Raw genomic sequence first — 19,732 nt, 5'->3', positions numbered from 1 at the left:
ACGGGCCAAAACAGCATGATTGATGGATAATTGATGGATGATGGATGATTTATGGATGATTGATGAATGATTGATGCATTTGATGGATGATTGAAGGATGATTGATGTGTTTGATGGACGATTGATGTAATTTGATGTATTTATTCTGAGCTCTTCCTTTTTTCTGACCTCTTAATGACCTCCTTAATGACCTCCTGCCTTCAGAATTATTCATCCTCTTTGAGTCTTTCCACATTTTGTTGTTACTGCCTGAATTAAAAAATGATTAAATGTTAATTTCTTCACCCATCTACAGATGGGCCAGCAGGTATCCTAGTGGTAGAGTGTTGGACTAATAACCGAAAGGTTGCAAGATCAAATCCCCGAACCGGCAATATAAAATAGTTTGTTCTTTCCCTGAACAAGGCAGTTAACCAATTAGGGCATCATTGAAAATAAGAATTTGTTCATAACTGTTTTGCTAGTTAAATAAAGATAAAAAAATAAAGACAGTACCCCATAATGACAAAGTGAAAACATGTATGTAGACATTTATAAGAAAAATGTAATGAAAATGAAATATCTCATTTGCATAAGTATTCACACCCCTGCATCAATACTTTGTAGAAGCACCTTTTTGGCTATTACAGTTTTTCTGTGTAAGACTTTAAGAGATTTGCACACCTGGATTGTACAATATTTTCCAATTATTCTTTTTAGCATTCTTCAAGCTCTGTCCAGTTTTATTTTGATCATTGCTTGACAGCCATTTTCAAGTCTTTCCATCAATTTTCAAGCTGATTTTAAGTCACAACTGTAACTAGGCCACTTAGGAACAGTCAATGTTGTCTTGCTTTTTATTTAACCGTTATTTAGCTAGGCAAGTCAGTAAAGAACAAATTCTTATTTACAATGACAGCCTAGGAACAATGGGTTAACTGCCTTGTTCAGGGGCAGAAGGACAGCTCAGGGATTCAATCCACCAACCTTCAGGTTACTGGCACAACATGCTAACCACTAGGCTACCTGCCACCCCTAGGTAAGCAACTCTGGCGTAGATTTTGCCTTGTGTTTTAGGTTATTGTCCTCCTGAAAAGTGAATTCATCTCCCAGTGTCTGTTGGAAAGCAGACTGAACCAGGTTTTCCTCTAGGATATTGCCTGTGCTTATAGCTGTGTTCCGTTCATTTTTATCCTAACAAACTCCCTAGTTTTTGCCGATGACAGTATACACATAACATGATGCAGCCACCACCATGTTTGAAAATATGAAGAGGGGTACTCAGTGATGTGTTGTTTTGGATTTGACCCAAACATAAGGCTTTGTATTCAGGACAAAAAGTTCATTTCTGGCCACATTTTTTGCAGTATCACTTTAGTGCATTGTTGCAAACATGATGCATGTTTTTAATTTGAAATTTATTTTGCTATTGTGGAGTAACTACAATGTTGTTGATTCATCCTCAGATTTCTCATATCACAACCATAAACTCTGTAACTATTTTAAAGTCACGATTGGCATCCCTGAGCAGTTTCCTTCCTTTCCGGAAACTAAGTTAGGAAGGACGCCTGCTACTTTGTACTGACTGGGTTTATTGACACACCATCCAACGCCTAATTAATAACTTCACCATGCTCAAAGGGATATTCAGCTTCTGCTTTTTTTTGTATTTTTACATATCTTCCAATCAGTGCCCTTCTATGTGAGGCATTGGAAAACTTCCCTGGTCTTTATGGTTGAATCTGTGCTTGAAATTCACTACTCAACAGATAATTGTATGTGTGGGATACAGAGATGGGGTAGTAATAAAAAAATCTTGTTAACCAGCATTATTTAACACAAAATGAGTCAATGCAAATTATTTTGTATTTCGTTTAGCACATTTTTACTCCTGAACGTAATTAGGCTTGACATAGCAAAGGGGTTGAATACTTATTGACATTTCAGCTTTTAATTTTCTATTCAATTCTGAAATGTTCTAATAACATAATTCCACTTTGACATGATGGGGTATTGTGTGTTGATTAGTAACACAACATCTCAATTTAATCTATTTTAAATTCAGGCAATAACATAACAAAATGTGGAAAACGTTATGGGGTGTGAATACTGTACATCCGGTCAAGATCTTCTCTTCATGTTTAATGCAGGGTGTAAACTATACATTTTTGGACATGATTTAGCTGTCCCAGACAAGTTTTTAAGATTGTAGACAAAATCCCCATGTCGTTGCCTACTCAGAGCGTTCGACCATCACCGACTCTCGTTTAATGTGAGCGGATCAAAGACCGCAAAGACAAGTTTTGAGAATGTGATCAGCAGTAGCCAATGAGAGCTCACAAGATAAGAAGCCAGTGAGATGATGACGTTGTTTCGCATCACCCAGAATGTGTAGACTAGAGCTACGGGGGGCACTCAAGATGGCGACATGAGAGGTCATAAAATTTCTAGCAATTTTAGGGTTTTCTCACAAAAGTTATAATTTTAGGCTGCAGTTGCAACAAAAATATATATATAACCATACAATGTAGCTATTTTGAGTCATTTGTAATTTGTCAAGCCATTGAAAAACATTTTTTAACGATGTCCAACGAATAAGCTAGCTAACTATTGAAGAGTTTCAGCGTGTTTAGTTAACATTAGCTAGCTAACATCTTCATAGATAGCAGCATGGAATCAGGACATAGCCAAACTGTTGCTGAGATAATGGATGTTAAGACCACCAAGGAGAAAAGAGCCATTGCTGAAACTCATTCATAGCAGGAGAAGAAACTCACTGAAAATGGAGTCAAAGGTTAACGAGACTGACCGATACAATCGAAGATGGAATCTTCGAATGGACGGAATCGCAGAAAGATTTGACAAGAACACAAAGCAAAAGTGAAGGACATTTGCAGGGCAATAGTCCCGGAGGATGAGCAGAATATTGTTGTATGTTCTCTGGATGTGGTGCACCGCCTGGGTAGGCTGAGAGATGGGGAGAACAACCAGCCACCGGGACCAGTGATCATGACATTAATCTCCAAGAAAGCAAGGGATCTGACACGGAAAAGTGCAAAGAAAAATGACTATTTAAAGAACAACTTGAGGTTCAAGGAGGACCTGACAGCATTCGATAAAGAAGCTCAGAATCGTCTGTGGCTGATGATTGAAAGAGCAAGGAAGGAGAGGGAAAGTACACAATCATCAAATAAAATAAAATGTATTTATATAGCCCTTCTTACATCAGCTGATATCTCAAAGTGCTGTACAGAAACCTAGCCTAAAACCCCAAACAGCAAGCAATGCAGGTGTAGAAGCAGCAGCATGGCCAGGTGGACTGGGGACAGCAAGGAGTCATCATGCCAGGTAGTCCTGAGGCATGGTCCTAGGGCTCAGGTCCTCCGAGAGAGAGAAAGAAAGAGAGAAAGAGAGAATTAGAGAGAGCATATTTAAATTCACACAGGACACCGGATAAGACAAGAGAAATACTCCAGATGTAACAGACTGACCCTAGCCCCCCGACTCATAAACTACTGCAGCATAAATACTGGAGGCTGAGACAGGAGGAGTCAGGAGACACTGTGGCCCCATCCGATGAAACCCCCAGACAGGGCCAAACAGGAAGGATATAACCCCACCCACTTTGCCAAAGCACAGCCCCCAAACAGTTTTAATCAGTGACTCATTGGACGTTTTTAACGTTAGAGATCAGCTCTGTGACAACGATTTTCAATGAAACATAGATAAAAGGAAAAGCATGAGTAAAATGTAATTTAAGTGCAGGTACATGAGGATATAACCTACATACAAATAAATAAATACAATGCAAATAGGCTACACATAATATGGGTTATGAAAGACCTATGAAGTGTGACAGCACCATCTAGTGGTCATTTAGCTATATCCTCTAAGTAGAAACACTATGAGTGAATAAATTGATGTAAAACCAAAGCAACGATGCAACATATTCTAAATGAAAGGGTTCTTTGTTTTAGGTCAGCAGGGAGTCGACTACTACAGTACTATCATTTGATCTCTCTGAGAAAAAGCACACAGATTAACAATTCTATGCAATAAGATTAATGTCCTGTGAAATGATTTCCGTTGGTGAGTTGTCAATGTATGGAAAAATATATTTGATCTGTAACCTGTAGGAAGTATGTGAAATATAGCCCATTACCTTTACCATCTTATAATGATCATCTATTTTCTCTACTGTCAGGCAGAAGATAGTTTTTAGTCTATATTCTTAGTAGCTGTCTATTTACCACCACAAACCGATGCTGGCACTAACACCAACCAATGTGCTGTGTAAGGCCATAAGCAAACAGGAAAACGCTCAACCAGTAGCGGTGCTCCTAGTGGCCGGAGACTTCAATGCAGAAAAAATTAAATCCATTTTACCTCATTTCTACCAGCATGTTAAATGTGCAACCAGAGAAAGAAACTCTGTGCGTGTGTGAGTGACTGCGTGTGTGCTAACAAACATATTAGATTATTCTTATATTAAATAATTAATTAATCATGATTAACAATTAGTTAGAAAGAGAACAACTCAATGTAATGATAATTACAATATTTGTGAATTTTAAGGATAGTATATCCAATGGAAGTTGAATAAACTTAACTGGGGATATGGCGAAAGCTTACTGACACACAAGACAAATGGTTTATTACAAATGAAATGTATTACAGTTATGTAACATTGTTTTTATGGTAAATGGGGGTCTAAGCAAATAAGAAAACATTTTGTAGTGAATGTTGTTCAATAATTCACACAAAATATGTGTTAACATGTCATTGGACACAAAAGGCACCAGATTGTAGGAATAACCCACCTGTTGTTATACCCTCTGCTGAGACAGAAATAAAGAGCTGAGTCAACATGGTTCAATTAGATTCACTCAAAGAAGATCATAATAACAGAGAAGGCACACAAATAATCAGTAATGGTGTCACATTCTATCACTGTGCTTATTATTCATGATGTCATACACTTGTCTCATCTCTCCTTTGTGGATACCCTCGCTGAAGTGTAAGTTACACCAGTGTAGATGCCGTTGGATGGGAAGACCAGCTGACTGCCATTCATGCAGGTGACTTTCACTGTGGCCCTGTAGTCAAGGTCGATAGTTGCTTTCCCCACTGTGATCTCAACATCCAGGGTCTTCCCTGGCGGGATCTTTACGTTGATGGTATCCGATTCTGTTATGGTCTCTGTCTTCTGCAGGCTGGTGGATTGCTCCACTCCCACGGTCAAGCTGAAACCTGATGTCACCTCTACCAGATCCGGGATCCCCGCTTTGACCGACACATTCAAGGTGGACTCTATCTTGTTGCTGACGGACCAGGAGGAAGTCTTGGTCAGGGTCTTGCTGTATGTAATGGACTCTTCTTGAACCAAGGACGTGTCGTTGTGGTGAGACAGGGATTTCACATATTCTGGGGTCACCTAAAATCAACACACACACAGACACACACACAAAGATACAAATTGTTCAGACAACACAAAGACAATTTAAGAACTAATTATCAGTGAGGAACTGATCAATAGATTTTTAGAAAGCCAACAATAATAACTAATGTGTCTGTATGTGTGTGTGACTGTCCTAGAAATGAGATGCCTGATGAATGTCGACCCCCATATTGGATTACAGGTTTTAAAGTGGACAGCCCCCTTAATGTTAGAGCATCGGTAGAGTTTTCCTGTGCCGTCTACACACATCTATAGAAGAGCTCACCTGGGGTTTGAAGAGGGACAGGGTGGGATACTCCATGTTGGTCAGCACGGATGACTTGATGGTGTTGATGAAGAGGAAGCCCATGCTGTCGATGTCCGAGCCAGACCTGCCCTGCAGCCCCAGGCAGATTCCGGACCCCACATCTATGGTGTACTCAGTCTTCAGTGGCCAGCTGGTCATTTTTTCAAAGAACTGACGATTCTTACTCGTTGTGAACTTGATGGCACCCAGACGTGTGCCGGCGCCGTTACCCCACAGAGACAGTTTGGTGATGCGCTCGCCGAGGTCAAACTGAAACTCATTGAAAGTGTGTGAATTTCCAAAGGTCGCTACGCGCCCGTCGGTAAGCTCCGCCCGCACAGCTTTGATCTGCCAGCCTTCCACCGCCACTCCGATCTTCTTGAGGGTGGCACCGTTGTCCATGCCGTGGAATTCAAATGAATTGCCTCCTCCACCACCAATCAAATGCAGAGTGGTTGCCATGTTGAGTGTTTGTGTGCGTCACGTAACCTGAAATAGAAATTTGTACAGATAAATTTAAGAAACCTCTAACTCAAACTCAGATCTGATTCAGACATTCAAAGCACCAAAAGGAAATTAAAAAACAAAATAAAAGGATCAAACAATAACCATGGGATATAATGACTCATTGTAGGAACTAGAGGTCGAGCAACACATCAGTCGAGGGCAGGGCTCTCCAACCCTGTTGCTGGACATCTAACCTCCTGTAGGTTTTCACTCCAGCCCCAGTTGTAACGAACATGATTATACCGTCTACTGCATCTTTCCTATGCCGTTCGGCCATCGCTCATCCATATATGATCCAAATATATTTTTATGTACATATTCTTATTCATTCCTTTACACATGTGTGTATAAGGTAGTTGTTGTGAAATTGTTAGATTACTTGTTAGATATTACTGCATGGTCGGAACTAGAAGCGCAAGCATTTCGCTACACTCGCATTAACATCTGCTAACCATTTGTAAGTGACAAATAATATTTGATTTGATTAGAATCAGGTGGACGAGATTGGGATTGGAATTAAAAAATTCAGGACGGTAGCTCTGTTCTATGGCGACCATATTGCTCCACAATCCTCAGGTCACTGAGAATGAAGCATTCTTAAATTGCTCCTAACTCCTCCTTGTCCTCCACCCTCCTCTGATCTTTCCATCTTTATTTGCCTGGAATCTATCACACCCATTCCTTCTTCCTCAGCTAGAGACGTCAAAGTCACCATGGAGTCCTTCTCCTACTCCCAGCACATCCCCACTCTACCTCCTGCTGTTCCTTCCTGATCAACACCATGGAGTCCCTCTCCTTCACCCAGCACATCCCCACTCTACCTCCTGCTGTTTCTTCCTGATCAACACCATGGAGTCCCTCTCCTTCACCCAGCACCTCCTCACTCTACCTCCTGCTGTTCCTTCCTGATCAACACCATGGAGTCCCTCTCCTACTCCCAGCACCTCCCTACTCTACCTCCTGCTGTTTCTTCCTGATCAACACCATGGAGTCCCTCTCCTTCACCCAGCACATCCCCACTCTACCTCCTGCTGTTTCTTCCTGATCAACACCATGGAGTCCCTCTCCTTCACCCAGCACATCCCCACTCTACCTCCTGCTGTTCCTTCCTGATCAACACCATGGAGTCCCTCTCCTTCACCCAGCACCTCCCTACTCTACCTCCTGCTGTTTCTTCCTGATCAACACCATGGAGTCCCTCTCCTACTCCCAGCACCTCCCTACTCTACCTCCTGCTGTTTCTTCCTGATCAACACCATGGAGTCCCTCTCCTACTCCCAGCACCTCCCTACTCTACCTCCTGCTGTTTCTTCCTGATCAACACCATGGAGTCCCTCTCCTACTCCCAGCACCTCCCTACTCTACCTCCTGCTGTTTCTTCCTGATCAACACCATGGAGTCCCTCTCCTTCACCCAGCACCTCCCTACTCTACCTCCTGCTGTTTCTTCCTGATCAACACCATGGAGTCCCTCTCCTTCACCCAGCACCTCCCTACTCTACCTCCTGCTGTTTCTTCCTGATCAACACCATGGAGTCCCTCTCCTACTCCCAGCACCTCCCCACTCTACCTCCTGCTGTTTCTTCCTGATCAACACCATGGAGTCCCTCTCCTACTCCCAGCACCTCCCTACTCTACCTCCTGCTGTTCCTTCCTGATCAACACCATGGAGTCCCTCTCCTTCACCCAGCACCTTCCCACTCTACCTCCTGCTGTTCCTTCCTGATCAACACCATGGAGTCCCTCTCCTTCACCCAGCACCTCCCTACTCTACCTCCTGCTGTTTCTTCCTGATCAACACCATGGAGTCCCTCTCCTTCACCCAGCACCTCCCCACTCTACCTCCTGCTGTTCCTTCCTGATCAACACCATGGAGTCCCTCTCCTTCACCCAGCACCTCCCTACTCTACCTCCTGCTGTTCCTTCCTGATCAACACCATGGAGTCCCTCTCCTTCACCCAGCACCTCCCCACTCTACCTCCTGCTGTTTCTTCCTGATCAACACCATGGAGTCCCTCTCCTTCACCCAGCACCTTCCCACTCTACCTCCTGCTGTTCCTTCCTGATCAACACCATGGAGTCCCTCTCCTTCACCCAGCACATCCCCACTCTACCTCCTGCTGTTTCTTCCTGATCAACACCATGGAGTCCCTCTCCTACTCCCAGCACCTCCCCACTCTACCTCCTGCTGTTTCTTCCTGATCAACACCATGGAGTCCCTCTCCTACTCCCAGCACCTCCCCACTCTACCTCCTGCTGTTTCTTCCTGATCAACACCATGGAGTCCCTCTCCTTCACCCAGCACCTCCTCACTCTACCTCCTGCTGTTCCTTCCTGATCAACACCATGGAGTCCCTCTCCTACTCCCAGCACCTCCCTACTCTACCTCCTGCTGTTTCTTCCTGATCAACACCATGGAGTCCCTCTCCTACTCCCAGCACCTCCCCACTCTACCTCCTGCTGTTCCTTCCTGATCAACACCATGGAGTCCCTCTCCTACTCCCAGCACCTCCCCACTCTACCTCCTGCTGTTCCTTCCTGATCAACACCATGGAGTCCCTCTCCTACTCCCAGCACCTTCCCACTCTACCTCCTGCTGTTTCTTCCTGATCAACACCATGGAGTCCCTCTCCTACTCCCAGCACCTTCCCACTCTACCTCCTGCTGTTCCTTCCTGATCAACACCATGGAGTCCCTCTCCTACTCCCAGCACCTTCCCACTCTACCCCCTGCTGTTTCTTCCTGATCAACACCATGGAGTCCCTCTCCTTCACCCAGCACCTCCCTACTCTACCTCCTGCTGTTTCTTCCTGATCAACACCATGGAGTCCCTCTCCTACTCCCAGCACCTCCCTACTCTACCCCCTGCTGTTTCTTCCTGATCAACACCATGGAGTCCCTCTCCTACTCCCAGCACCTTCCCACTCTACCCCCTGCTGTTTCTTCCTGATCAACACCATGGAGTCCCTCTCCTACTCCCAGCACATCCCCACTCTACCTCCTGCTGTTTCTTCCTGATCAACACCATGGAGTCCCTCTCCTACTCCCAGCACCTTCCCACTCTACCCCCTGCTGTTTCTTCCTGATCGACTTGGTGACTTATGTGTAATGATGAATATAAACATATTGTTGCGTATGAATGTTACAGATGCTACATCAGAATATGATAACCTGACCTATAATGATGAGTATGAATGTTACAGATGTTACAGTACGTCAGAATATGATAAACTGACCTATAATGATGAGTATGAATGTTACAGATTCCACGTCGGAATATGAGGTGTTTATGGTGCTGAAACTCACCTCTCCAAACAAAGTTTCTGCTTTTAAATAATATCTGAAAGAATAAAGATTGAAATGAATAAATATATAACAATATTCTTTAAGACAGGCTGCAGTATTCATAGGTATGCATTAATATATTATACTATAGAACAATATTCTTTAAGACAGGCTGCAGTATTTACAGGTATGTATTAATATATCTGGATTTCTGGATTTGGGTGAGGGAGAAGCTGGGGAGGCTCGGGCAAGTAACTGCGGGGGGTGCAGAGCTGTTGGCCGGGGTTGGGGTAGCCAGGAGGAAAGCATGGCCAGTCATAGAGAAATGCTTATTGAAATTTTGGATTATCATGGATTTATCGGTGTGACCGTGTTACCTAGCCTAAGTGCAGTGGGCAGCTGGGAGGAGGTGCTCTTGTTCTCCATGGACTTTAGTGTCCCTAAACCTTTTGGAGTTAGAGCTACAGGATGCAAATTTCCGTTTGAAAAAGCTAGCCTTTGCTTTCCTATTGGTTCCTGACTTCACTGAACAGTTGCATATCACGGGGACTATTCTATGCTATTGCAGTCCGCCACAGGATGTTTTTGTGCTGGGCAAGGGCAGTCAGGCAATCTTCTCCAGATTGCCTGGTAGAAAGTGTAGACAGACACCCATAAACACTTTTTAGACACTAGACATGTTAGAGCTGCAGTGCAGTTCACCTTTACCTGCAGTTGAATAGTTTAGCATCTGTCATTTCAGTATGAAATACTAGTTGTGTTAGTCAAATCAAGATGAAAAGGAAAGCTTGGTATTAAGCACTAGACTCAGTCTACTATATAGGAACAACTAAACATCATACTGTCATACCACATCTGCATATCTGAGTCAAATTTATCCCAGTGATATAGTATAAATACAACATGAACATGCAACAATAAATATGAATTGCTAGAGAAACCTGTGTTTAGTCACTGACCTGAACATATTACACAGGATCAGCAGCTAGCTAGAGAAACCTGTGTTTAGTCACTGACCTGGACATATTACACAGGATCAGCAGCTAGCTAGAGAAACCTGTGTTTAGTCACTGACCTGAACATATTACACAGGATCAGCAGCTAGCTAGAGAAACCTGTGTTTAGTCACTGACCTGAACATATTACATAGGATCAGCAGCTAGCTAGGGAAACCTGTGTTTAGTCACTGACCTGAACATATTACACAGGATCAGCAGAGCTAGCTAGAGAAACCTGTGTTTAGTCACTGACCTGAACATATTACACAGGATCAGCAGCTAGCTAGAGAAACCTGTGTTTAGTCACTGACCTGAACATATTACACAGGATCAGCAGCTAGCTAGAGAAACCTGTGTTTAGTCACTGACCTGAACATATTACACAGGATCAGCAGGGCAGGCCAACGTCCACCATGTGAAAACAAAAACAATAGCAGGCCAAAGTGAACAATGTGAATACAAAAAAATCATGTTATTTATACCGTTCAACTACAAATAATGACCAGTAAGTCAACTATCAACTGGAACCATTTGTATCATGAAAGGTGCAGTTAATTAGTAATAAAATCAACATTAGTTCCACATAATTTTTTCACTTAGCAAGATGAGTTGTTTAAGATTTGTTTTTTACTAACATGCAATGCTTATGCATGCCTCAGATTCAAAGATGGAAATAGATTCTCTAGTTTAAGTATGCTTTCATTTTAAAGCTGCATTAGGTTAAAAAAATAATAATAATTGAAATTGTCATTACGCACTGTCAGCTATCAGTATGTAAAATATTCTGAGAGAAGATCCAGCTTCTTTGACTGCCCTTCGCTCTGCAATCACTCTGAAAAATCGTTCTAGCCATTCGTGTCCCTACTAGGCATGTACCTAATGTGCACAAATATTTCGATTTATATAGATAAATATACATGATGAATTATATCAACTTCATTATTTGGGATTCATTAACAGCTTTGTCTGCAGGCAGAAGGCACAGAAAGCGAACGAGAGTGTGTGAGAGAGTTGAGTCCCTCCCCTCCTGTTCAGCTGGGGCAGGGTCTGTCGCTGCACACAGAGGAGCAGAAGTTGGAGCCAGATAAATGTTTGTTTCTTGGTAACATGCCTGTTTATGCATTTCATTTATATTTTGGATAATAAAGTTGGTACAGTGACTGAACAAAGCCTGTGTTTTTCCCAAGATAGCACCAGTCACCTCCGTTGAAAATGTCAGTACTCAATGCTAGATGTGTCAATCAGTGTATTCAAGATGAAGAGACAGCTTGATGTAAAGCACTACACTCAACTGTCTACTCACCTCACATTAAACATCATACTAACATAATACTTTTAAATTTAAAACAGAACAATAGGAGGCTAAAGTCAACCATGTGAAAACAAGGCAACAGTAAACATGTCGTCCCCCACAAATGATGCAGAACCCCCCTATTTATTTCACGATGGCTTCGGAGGGAAGGGCTGCCGTCTTATTGGCTCTCAACCAACCATGCTATTTTGTTTGTTTTTACATTATGTTGCTGCTAATATTTGTTATTCTGATCTCTTACTTTTTTGACATTTTTTGGGTGTATTTTCTTAAAACGGCATTGTTGGTTAAGGGCTCGTAAGTAAGCATTTCACTGTAAGGTCTACACCTGTTGTATTCGGCGCATCTGACAAGTAACATTTGATTTGATTTGATTTGGGCCAATTTAGATATTGCGTGTGACTAACAAATTGCAGTTAATTGCCATAGCTCCCACATTGGGCAAATCAGTTTGTAAATTTTGGATCTCTATGGCAAGATGAAACATTCACCTAAGTTTTGTCAAAATCAGCCCAGTGCTCTCAGAGATTCAGTCGGGGAAAAAAGTGTTTGATCCCCTGCTGATTTTGTACATTTGCCCACTGACAAAGAAAGGATCAGTCTATAATTTTAATGGTAGGTTTATTTGAACAGTGAGAGACAGAATAACAACAAAAATATCCAGAAAAACACATGTCAGAAATGTTAGAAATTGATTTGCATTTTAATGAGGGAAATAAGTATTTGACCCCATCTCAATCAGAAAGATTTCTGGCTCCCAGGTGTCTTTTATACAGGTAATGAGCTGAGATTAGGAGCACACTCTTAAAGGGGGTGCTCCTAACCGCAGGTTGTTACCTGTAAAAAAGACACTTGTCCACAGAAGCAATCAATCAATCAGACTCCAAACTCTCCACCATGGCCAAGATCAAAGAGCTCTCCAAGGATGTCAGGGACAAGATTGTCGACCTACACAAGGCTGGAATGGGCTACAAGACCATCGCCAAGCAGCTTGGTGAGAAGGTGACAACATTTGGTGCGATTATTCGCAAATGGAAGTAACACAAAAGAACTGTCAATATCCCTCGGCCTGGGGCTTCATGCAAGATCTCACCTCGTGGAGTTGCAATGATCATGAGAACGGTGAGGAATCAGCCCAGAACTACACGGGAGGATCTTGTCAATGACCTCAAGGCAGCTGGGACCAAATTCACCAAGAAAACAATTGGTAACACACTACGAAGTGAAGGACTAAAATCCTGCAGCGCCCGCAAGGTCCCCCTGCTCAAGAATACATATACATGCCCGTCTGAAGTTTGCCAATGAACATCTGAATGACTCAGAGGACAACTGGTGAAAGGGTTGTGGTCAGATGAGACCAAAATGGAGCTCTTTGACATCAACTCAACTCGCCGTGTTTGGAGGAGGAGGAATGCTGCCTATGACCCCAAGAACACCATCTCCACCATCAAACATGGAGGTGGAAACATTATGCTTTGGGGGTGTTTTTCTGCTAAGGGGACAGGACAACTTCACCGCATCAAAGGGATGATGGACCGGGCCATGTACCATCAAATCTTGGGTGAGAACCTCCTTCCCTGAGCCAGGGCATTGAAATTGGGTCTTGGATGGGTATTCCATTTTGACAATGACCCAAAACACACGGCCAAGGCAACAAAGGACTGGCTCAAGAAGAAGCACATTAAGGTCCTGGAGTGGCCTAGCCAGTCTCCAGACCTTAATCCCATAGAAAATCTGTGGAGGGAGCTGAAGGTTCGAGTTGCCAAACGTCAGCCTCGAAACCTTAATGACTTGGAGAAGATCTGCGAAGAGGAATGGACAAAATCCCTCCTGAGATGTGTGCAAACCTGGTGGCCAACTACAAGAAACGTCTGACCTCTGTGATTGCCAACAAGGGTTTTGCCACCAAGTACTAAGTCATGTTTTGCAGAGGGGTCAAATACTTATTTCCCTCATTAGAATGCAAATCATTTTATAAAATTTTTGACATGCGTTTTTCCATTTTTTTGTTGTTATTCTGTCTCTCACTATTCAAATAAACCTACTATTAAAATTATAGACTGATCATTTCTTTGTAAGTGGGCAAACGTACAAAATCAGCAGGGGATCAAATACTTTTTCCCCCCTGTTTCAGAATATAGGAATCATTTGTTCCCTGAAATGTTTTGTTAATTAGTTGGTCAAAATAAATATGTAGCTCTCAAATATTCCTCATATCGCAAGATGCGTTATTTCGGGACATTGTGTACTTACATACAATGATGTGCAGGCCTCAGTGTTAAGGATGACTATAGAAGATCTTGATGAAAGAAAACTGATTGGTTCCGAGATTCCGAGTGAAGTTCAATTGTTTATAACCAAAAATGCAACAGAGGAATACGTGTCTCTGGAGTGGAGAAGCACTCTCTTATATAGCAGCAAAACTCCCCTCATGCCAATACAATGATTTGTGTCAGTAGTTTTCTTTTGAATTAACACAAACCCTTTGACCTTGATGAAGCCATTGCATAATCATGACAAATATCTATCAACAGTTTTAACCACTCCTGACAACACTTCCTCTTCTTGCAGGAAGTGGCGCCACATATTGGTGGTTTCCAGTCACTTGCCAAAACATGCTCATATGCAACAACACCTTTCTCTACTCATACTATACACTCTACGAAGAAAGGTGATATCTAGAACCTAAAATGGTTCTTTGGCTGTCCCCATAGGAGAACCTTTTGAAGAACCCTTTTTGGTTCCAGGTAGAACCCTTTTGAGTTCCATGTAGAGTTATGCAAGGAACCCAAAAGAGTTCTACCTGAAACCACAAAGAGTTCTATTTGGAACCAAAAATGGTTCTCTTATGGGGAGATCCTGATACGTACTCATTATACATACTCATACATACTCATTATTACTCATACTGTGATAAATTACTGTAGACTGTTCCATGATAGCCTACATACTGTTCACCACCCCACTCCACCTGTTGGATCAATGTAGGGGAGAGCTGGGCCGAAAGTACCACAAGGACAAAGTAACATCCATTTTATCAGATAACACAGAATCCAGAATGACTTAAGAGAGAATATCGTAGATGGCATGGGCCAAAACAGCATGATTGATGTGCTTGATGGATGATTGATGGATGATTGATGTGTTTGATGGATCATTGATGTGTTGGATGGATGATTGATGTGTTTGATGGATGATTGATGTGTTTGATGGATGATTGATGCATTTGATGGATGATTGATGTGTTTGATGGATGATTGATGGATGTTTGATGTGTTTGATGGATGATTGATGTGTTTGATGATTAATGGATGATTGATTTGTTTGATGGATGATTGATGTGTTTGATGATTGATGGATGATTGATGTGTTTGATGGATGATTGATGTGTTTGACGGATTGTTGATGTGTTTGATGGATGACTGATGCCTTTGATGGATGATTGATGGATGATTTATGTGTTTGATGTGTTTGATGGATGATTGATGTCTTTGATGGATGATTGATGTGTTTGATGGATGATTGATGTGTTTGATGGATGATTGATGTGTTTGATGGATGTTTTGATGTGTTTGATGGATGATTGATGTGTTTGATGGATGATTGATGTGTTTGATGGATGATTGATAGATGTTTGATGGATGATTGATGTGTTTGATGTATTTTTTCTGAGCTCCTCCTTTTGCTGACCTCCTTAATGACCTCCTTAATGACCTCCTTAATGACCTCCTGCCTTAATGACCTCCTGAAAAGATTCATAATCCTTCCCACATTTTGTTGTGTTACAGCCTGAATTCAAAATGGATTAAATATTAATTTGTTCACCCATCTACCGACAGTACCCCATAATAACAAAGTGAAAACATGTTTGTAGACATTTACAGCAAATATATTGAAAATGAAATACAGAAATATCTAATTTGCTTAATTAAGTCAATTCTTTGTAGAGGCTCCTTTGGTGGTGATTACAGCTGTGAGTCTTTCTGGGTAAGTCTCTAAGAGCTTAGCACACCTGGATTGTACAATATCTGCCCATTATTTTTTTAACATTCTTCAAGCTCTGTTAAGTTGATTGTTGATCACTGCTAGACATCGATTTTCAAGTCTTGCCATTGATTTTCAAGCTGTGACATTCAATGACGTCATGGTAAGCAACTCCAGTGTAGATCTGGCCTTGTGTTTTAGGTTATTGTCCTGAAGAAAGGTGAATTCATCTCCCAGTGTCTGTTGGAAAGCAGACTGAACCAGGTTTTACTCTAGGATTTTGCCTGTGCTTATAGCTGTATTAAGTTTATGTTTTATCCTAAAAAACTCCCTAGTCCTTGCCGATGACAAGCATACACATAACATGATGCAACCACCACTATGATTGAAAATATGAAGAGGGATACTCAGTGATGTGTTGTGTTGGATTTGACCCAAACATAACACTTTACATTCAGGACAAAACGTTCATTTCTTTGCCACATTTTTTGCAGTATCACTTTAATGCCTTGTTGCAAACATAATGTATGTTTTGGTATATTTGTATTCTGTACAGGCTTCCTTCATTTCACTCTGTCATTTATTTTGGTATTGTGGAGTAACTACAATGTTGTTGATCCATCCTCAGTTTTCTCATATCACAACCATTAAACTCTGTAACTGTTATAAAGTCACCACTGGCCTCATGGTGAAATCCCTGAGCAGTTTCCTTGCTCTCTGGAAACTGAGTTAGGAAGGACGCCTGTATCTTTGTAGTGACTGTGTGTATTGATATACCATCCAAAGCATAAATAATAACTTCACCATGCTCAAAGGGATATTCAGCTTCTGCTTTATTTTGAATTTTTTACACATCTACCGATCAGTGTCCTTCTTTGAGAAGCATTAGAAAACCTCCCTGGTCACTATGGTTGAATCTGTGCTTGAAATTCACTACTTCCCAAATACAGGTGTGCCAGGCTTTTGGCGACATACCCAAGAAGACTCGAGGCTGTAATCACTTCCAAAGGTGCTTCAACAAAGTACTGAGTAAAGGGTCTGTAAATGTGATGTTTAATTTTTCAATTTTTAATACATTCGGGTTAGGGTTAAATTTCTAAAAAACTGTTTTTGCTTCATCATTATAGGTATTGTGTGTAGATTGATGAGGGGGGGAAAAACAATTTAATCATTTTAGAATAAGGCTGTAACGTAACAAAACGTGGTTAAAAGTGAAGGGGTCTGAATACTTTATGAATGCACTGTATATAGTGTATGTACAATACTGCTAAGACTATCAGGTGCCTCACGGAGAATGTCATCTATCGGTGTGTTGTTGTTGTTAGGACTCAGACACGAAGGACACAGCACACCAAGAATTGGTCTAGGAGTCATATTTGGGATATTGTTTCAGTCTCTCATGCTTTTTTCTCACTCACAGTGTTCTCAGTGTTCTCAGAGTTATCAGTGTTCTTAGAGTTCTCAGAGTTTTGAGAGCTCTCAGTGTTCACACTGTTGTCAGTGTTGTCAATGTTCTCAGTCTTGTCAATGTTCTAAGTGTTGTCATTCTCAGTGTTCTCAGAGTTTTCAGTGTTCTCAAAGTTCTCAGGACTGACAGTGCATTTGTCACTACAACTTATATACTGGCAATTTCAGGCCTACATGGAAATTACTGTTTATACTTCAATCTACATGGGGCAACAATTTCAAACTGGTTGCATCACCACTTGGTTTGGAAACTGCTCGGCATCCGACCACAAGGGAGCTACAGAGGGTAGTGCGTATGGACCAGTACATCTCTGAGGCCGAGATTCCTGCCATCCAGGACCAAAATACTAGGCTGTGTCAAAGGAAGGCCCAAAAAATTGTCAAAGGCACCAGCCACCCAAAACATAGACTGTTCTCTCTGCTACCACATGGAACTCTGTACAGAAGCGTGAAGTCTGGGAACAAAAGGTTACTTAACAGCTTTTAACCCCAAGCCATAAGACTGCTGAACAATTTATACAATGGCTAGAAGGAATATTTGCACTGTCACCCTTACTTTATTTGTATTTATTCTTATTTTTTACACTGACTCTCTAGTACAGGCTAGATGTACACTCAGTGGACTCTAAACACACACTCACACGTACTACTGTAGACACACACACACACACACACACACACACACACACACACACACACACACACACACACACACATTACTTCACACTCTTCACATACACTGCTGGTACTCGCTGTTATCTATGCATAGTCACTTTACCCCTACCTACCTCCAGTTAACTGACAATTAAAAAAAAAAAAAATTATATGGACTTCAGGTGTCCCTGGTGTTGAATTTCCATACATGCATGCATACATATACACATATATACATACACATACCTATATAGACATACATACTTTTTCAAGAATATAGCTTTATTATTATTCCCCGCAAACCCTACCATCGATCCCCCAATTGGAGTAAACTAATAAACACTTCGGCTTTTACCTTCAATTTATTCATCTTATACACATTTTACAGACACAGTCTATTTTACAATAGTTATTTTTTGTTTGTTTTTAGTCCTTCCTCTATTTCTGATGTCCACATGTCCACACTGATGTAAACATGTCGACATGTTTACTGTTGCCTTGTTTTCACATGGTTGACTTTGGCCTCCTATTGTTCTGTTGTTCTGTTGAATTCAAAAGTATTATGTTAGTACAATGTTTAACCTCTCTTGGGTAGGGGGCAGTATTTTCACATCCGGATGAAAAGCATGCCCAAAGTAAACTGCATGTTACTCAGGCCCAGAAGCTAGATATGGATAGACAACACTCTAAAGTTTCTAAAACTGTTAAAATTATGTCTGTGAGTATAACAGAACTGATTTGGCAGGTGAAACCCCGAGGACAAACCATCCCCACCAAAAAATTCAGCCTACCACTCTTTTCAAGGCAAACTCCTCCCAGATTGCAGTTCCTATGGCTTCCACTAGATGCCAACAGTCATTAGAAAGAGTTTCATGATGGTTTTTGGAAAAATGAGTCAGAAATTGTAGTTTTTCTAGGTGGCTCCCATTTTGGCTGTAGTGTTTCCAAGCGCTTGGAAGAGAGCGTGTTCTTTGGTATTTTTCTCTGGTAAAGACAATAACGATTCTCCATCTTAAATTGTATCATTTATTTACGTATTAGGGTACCTAAGGTTTGATTATAAACGCTGTTTGACCTGTTTGGAAAAGTTTATTAGTAACGTTTGGGATTCATTTTGTATGCATTTTGATGGAGGGAAACTGGGTGGATTATTGACTGAAGCGCATCAGCTAAATTTAGTTTTTATGGATATAAAGAAGGACATTATCGAACAAAAGGACCATTTGTGATGTATCTGGGACCTTTTGGAGTGCCAACAGAAGAAGATCATCAAAGGTAAGGCATTTATTATATCGCTATTTCTGACTTTCGTGGCGCACTTGCCTGGTTGAAATATGTTTTTCATGCTTTTGTATGCGGGGCGCTGTCCTCAGATAATCGCATGGTGTGCTTTCGCCGTAAACCTTTTTGAAATCTGACACAGCGGCTGGATTAACAAGATGTTAAGGTTTATTTTGATGTATTACACTTGTGATTTTATGAAAGTTAAATATGAATAATTCTGTAGTTTGAATTTCGCGCTCTGCAATTTCACCGGATGTCGCTACCGTCCCACCTGCCCATAAGAAGTTAATGTGAGGTGAGTAGACAGTTGAGTGTAGTGCTTTACATCATCTCTCTTCATCTTAAATACACTGATTAACACATTTAGCATTGGGTACTGAAATGTCAGTTTCCAATAACTGAACTGAAAGGAAAGGTGAACTGAGACAGGAAGTTCTTCATGCCAGCAATTTTGCTCCGTTAATTAAAGCTGCAGTAGGTAAGTCTGGAGAAAGCTGGCGAAAGTTGGCGATTTTCAAA

The 19,732-nt window shown here is 41.5% G+C and overlaps 1 protein-coding gene across 2 annotated transcripts; it reads right to left on the bottom strand.

The window, feature by feature from the left end:
- Window positions 1-3,717: 3,717 nt before the first annotated feature.
- Window positions 3,718-14,326, bottom strand: nattl (Natterin-like protein). 2 transcript variants are annotated; one of them, NM_001140837.1, is given in 4 exon segments: window positions 4,610-5,413; window positions 5,703-6,212; window positions 9,536-9,569; window positions 14,078-14,206. In NM_001140837.1, coding segments are annotated over 2 exon segments (933 nt in total). In that variant the 5' UTR covers window positions 6,186-6,212; window positions 9,536-9,569; window positions 14,078-14,206; the 3' UTR covers window positions 4,610-4,963.
- Between the last annotated feature and the right edge of the window lie 5,406 nt (window positions 14,327-19,732).

This window comes from Salmo salar, chromosome ssa13 (genome assembly GCF_905237065.1).
Source record: "Salmo salar chromosome ssa13, Ssal_v3.1, whole genome shotgun sequence".
Taxonomy (NCBI): domain Eukaryota; kingdom Metazoa; phylum Chordata; class Actinopteri; order Salmoniformes; family Salmonidae; genus Salmo; species Salmo salar.
This window is presented reverse-complemented; position numbering and strand designations above follow the sequence as displayed.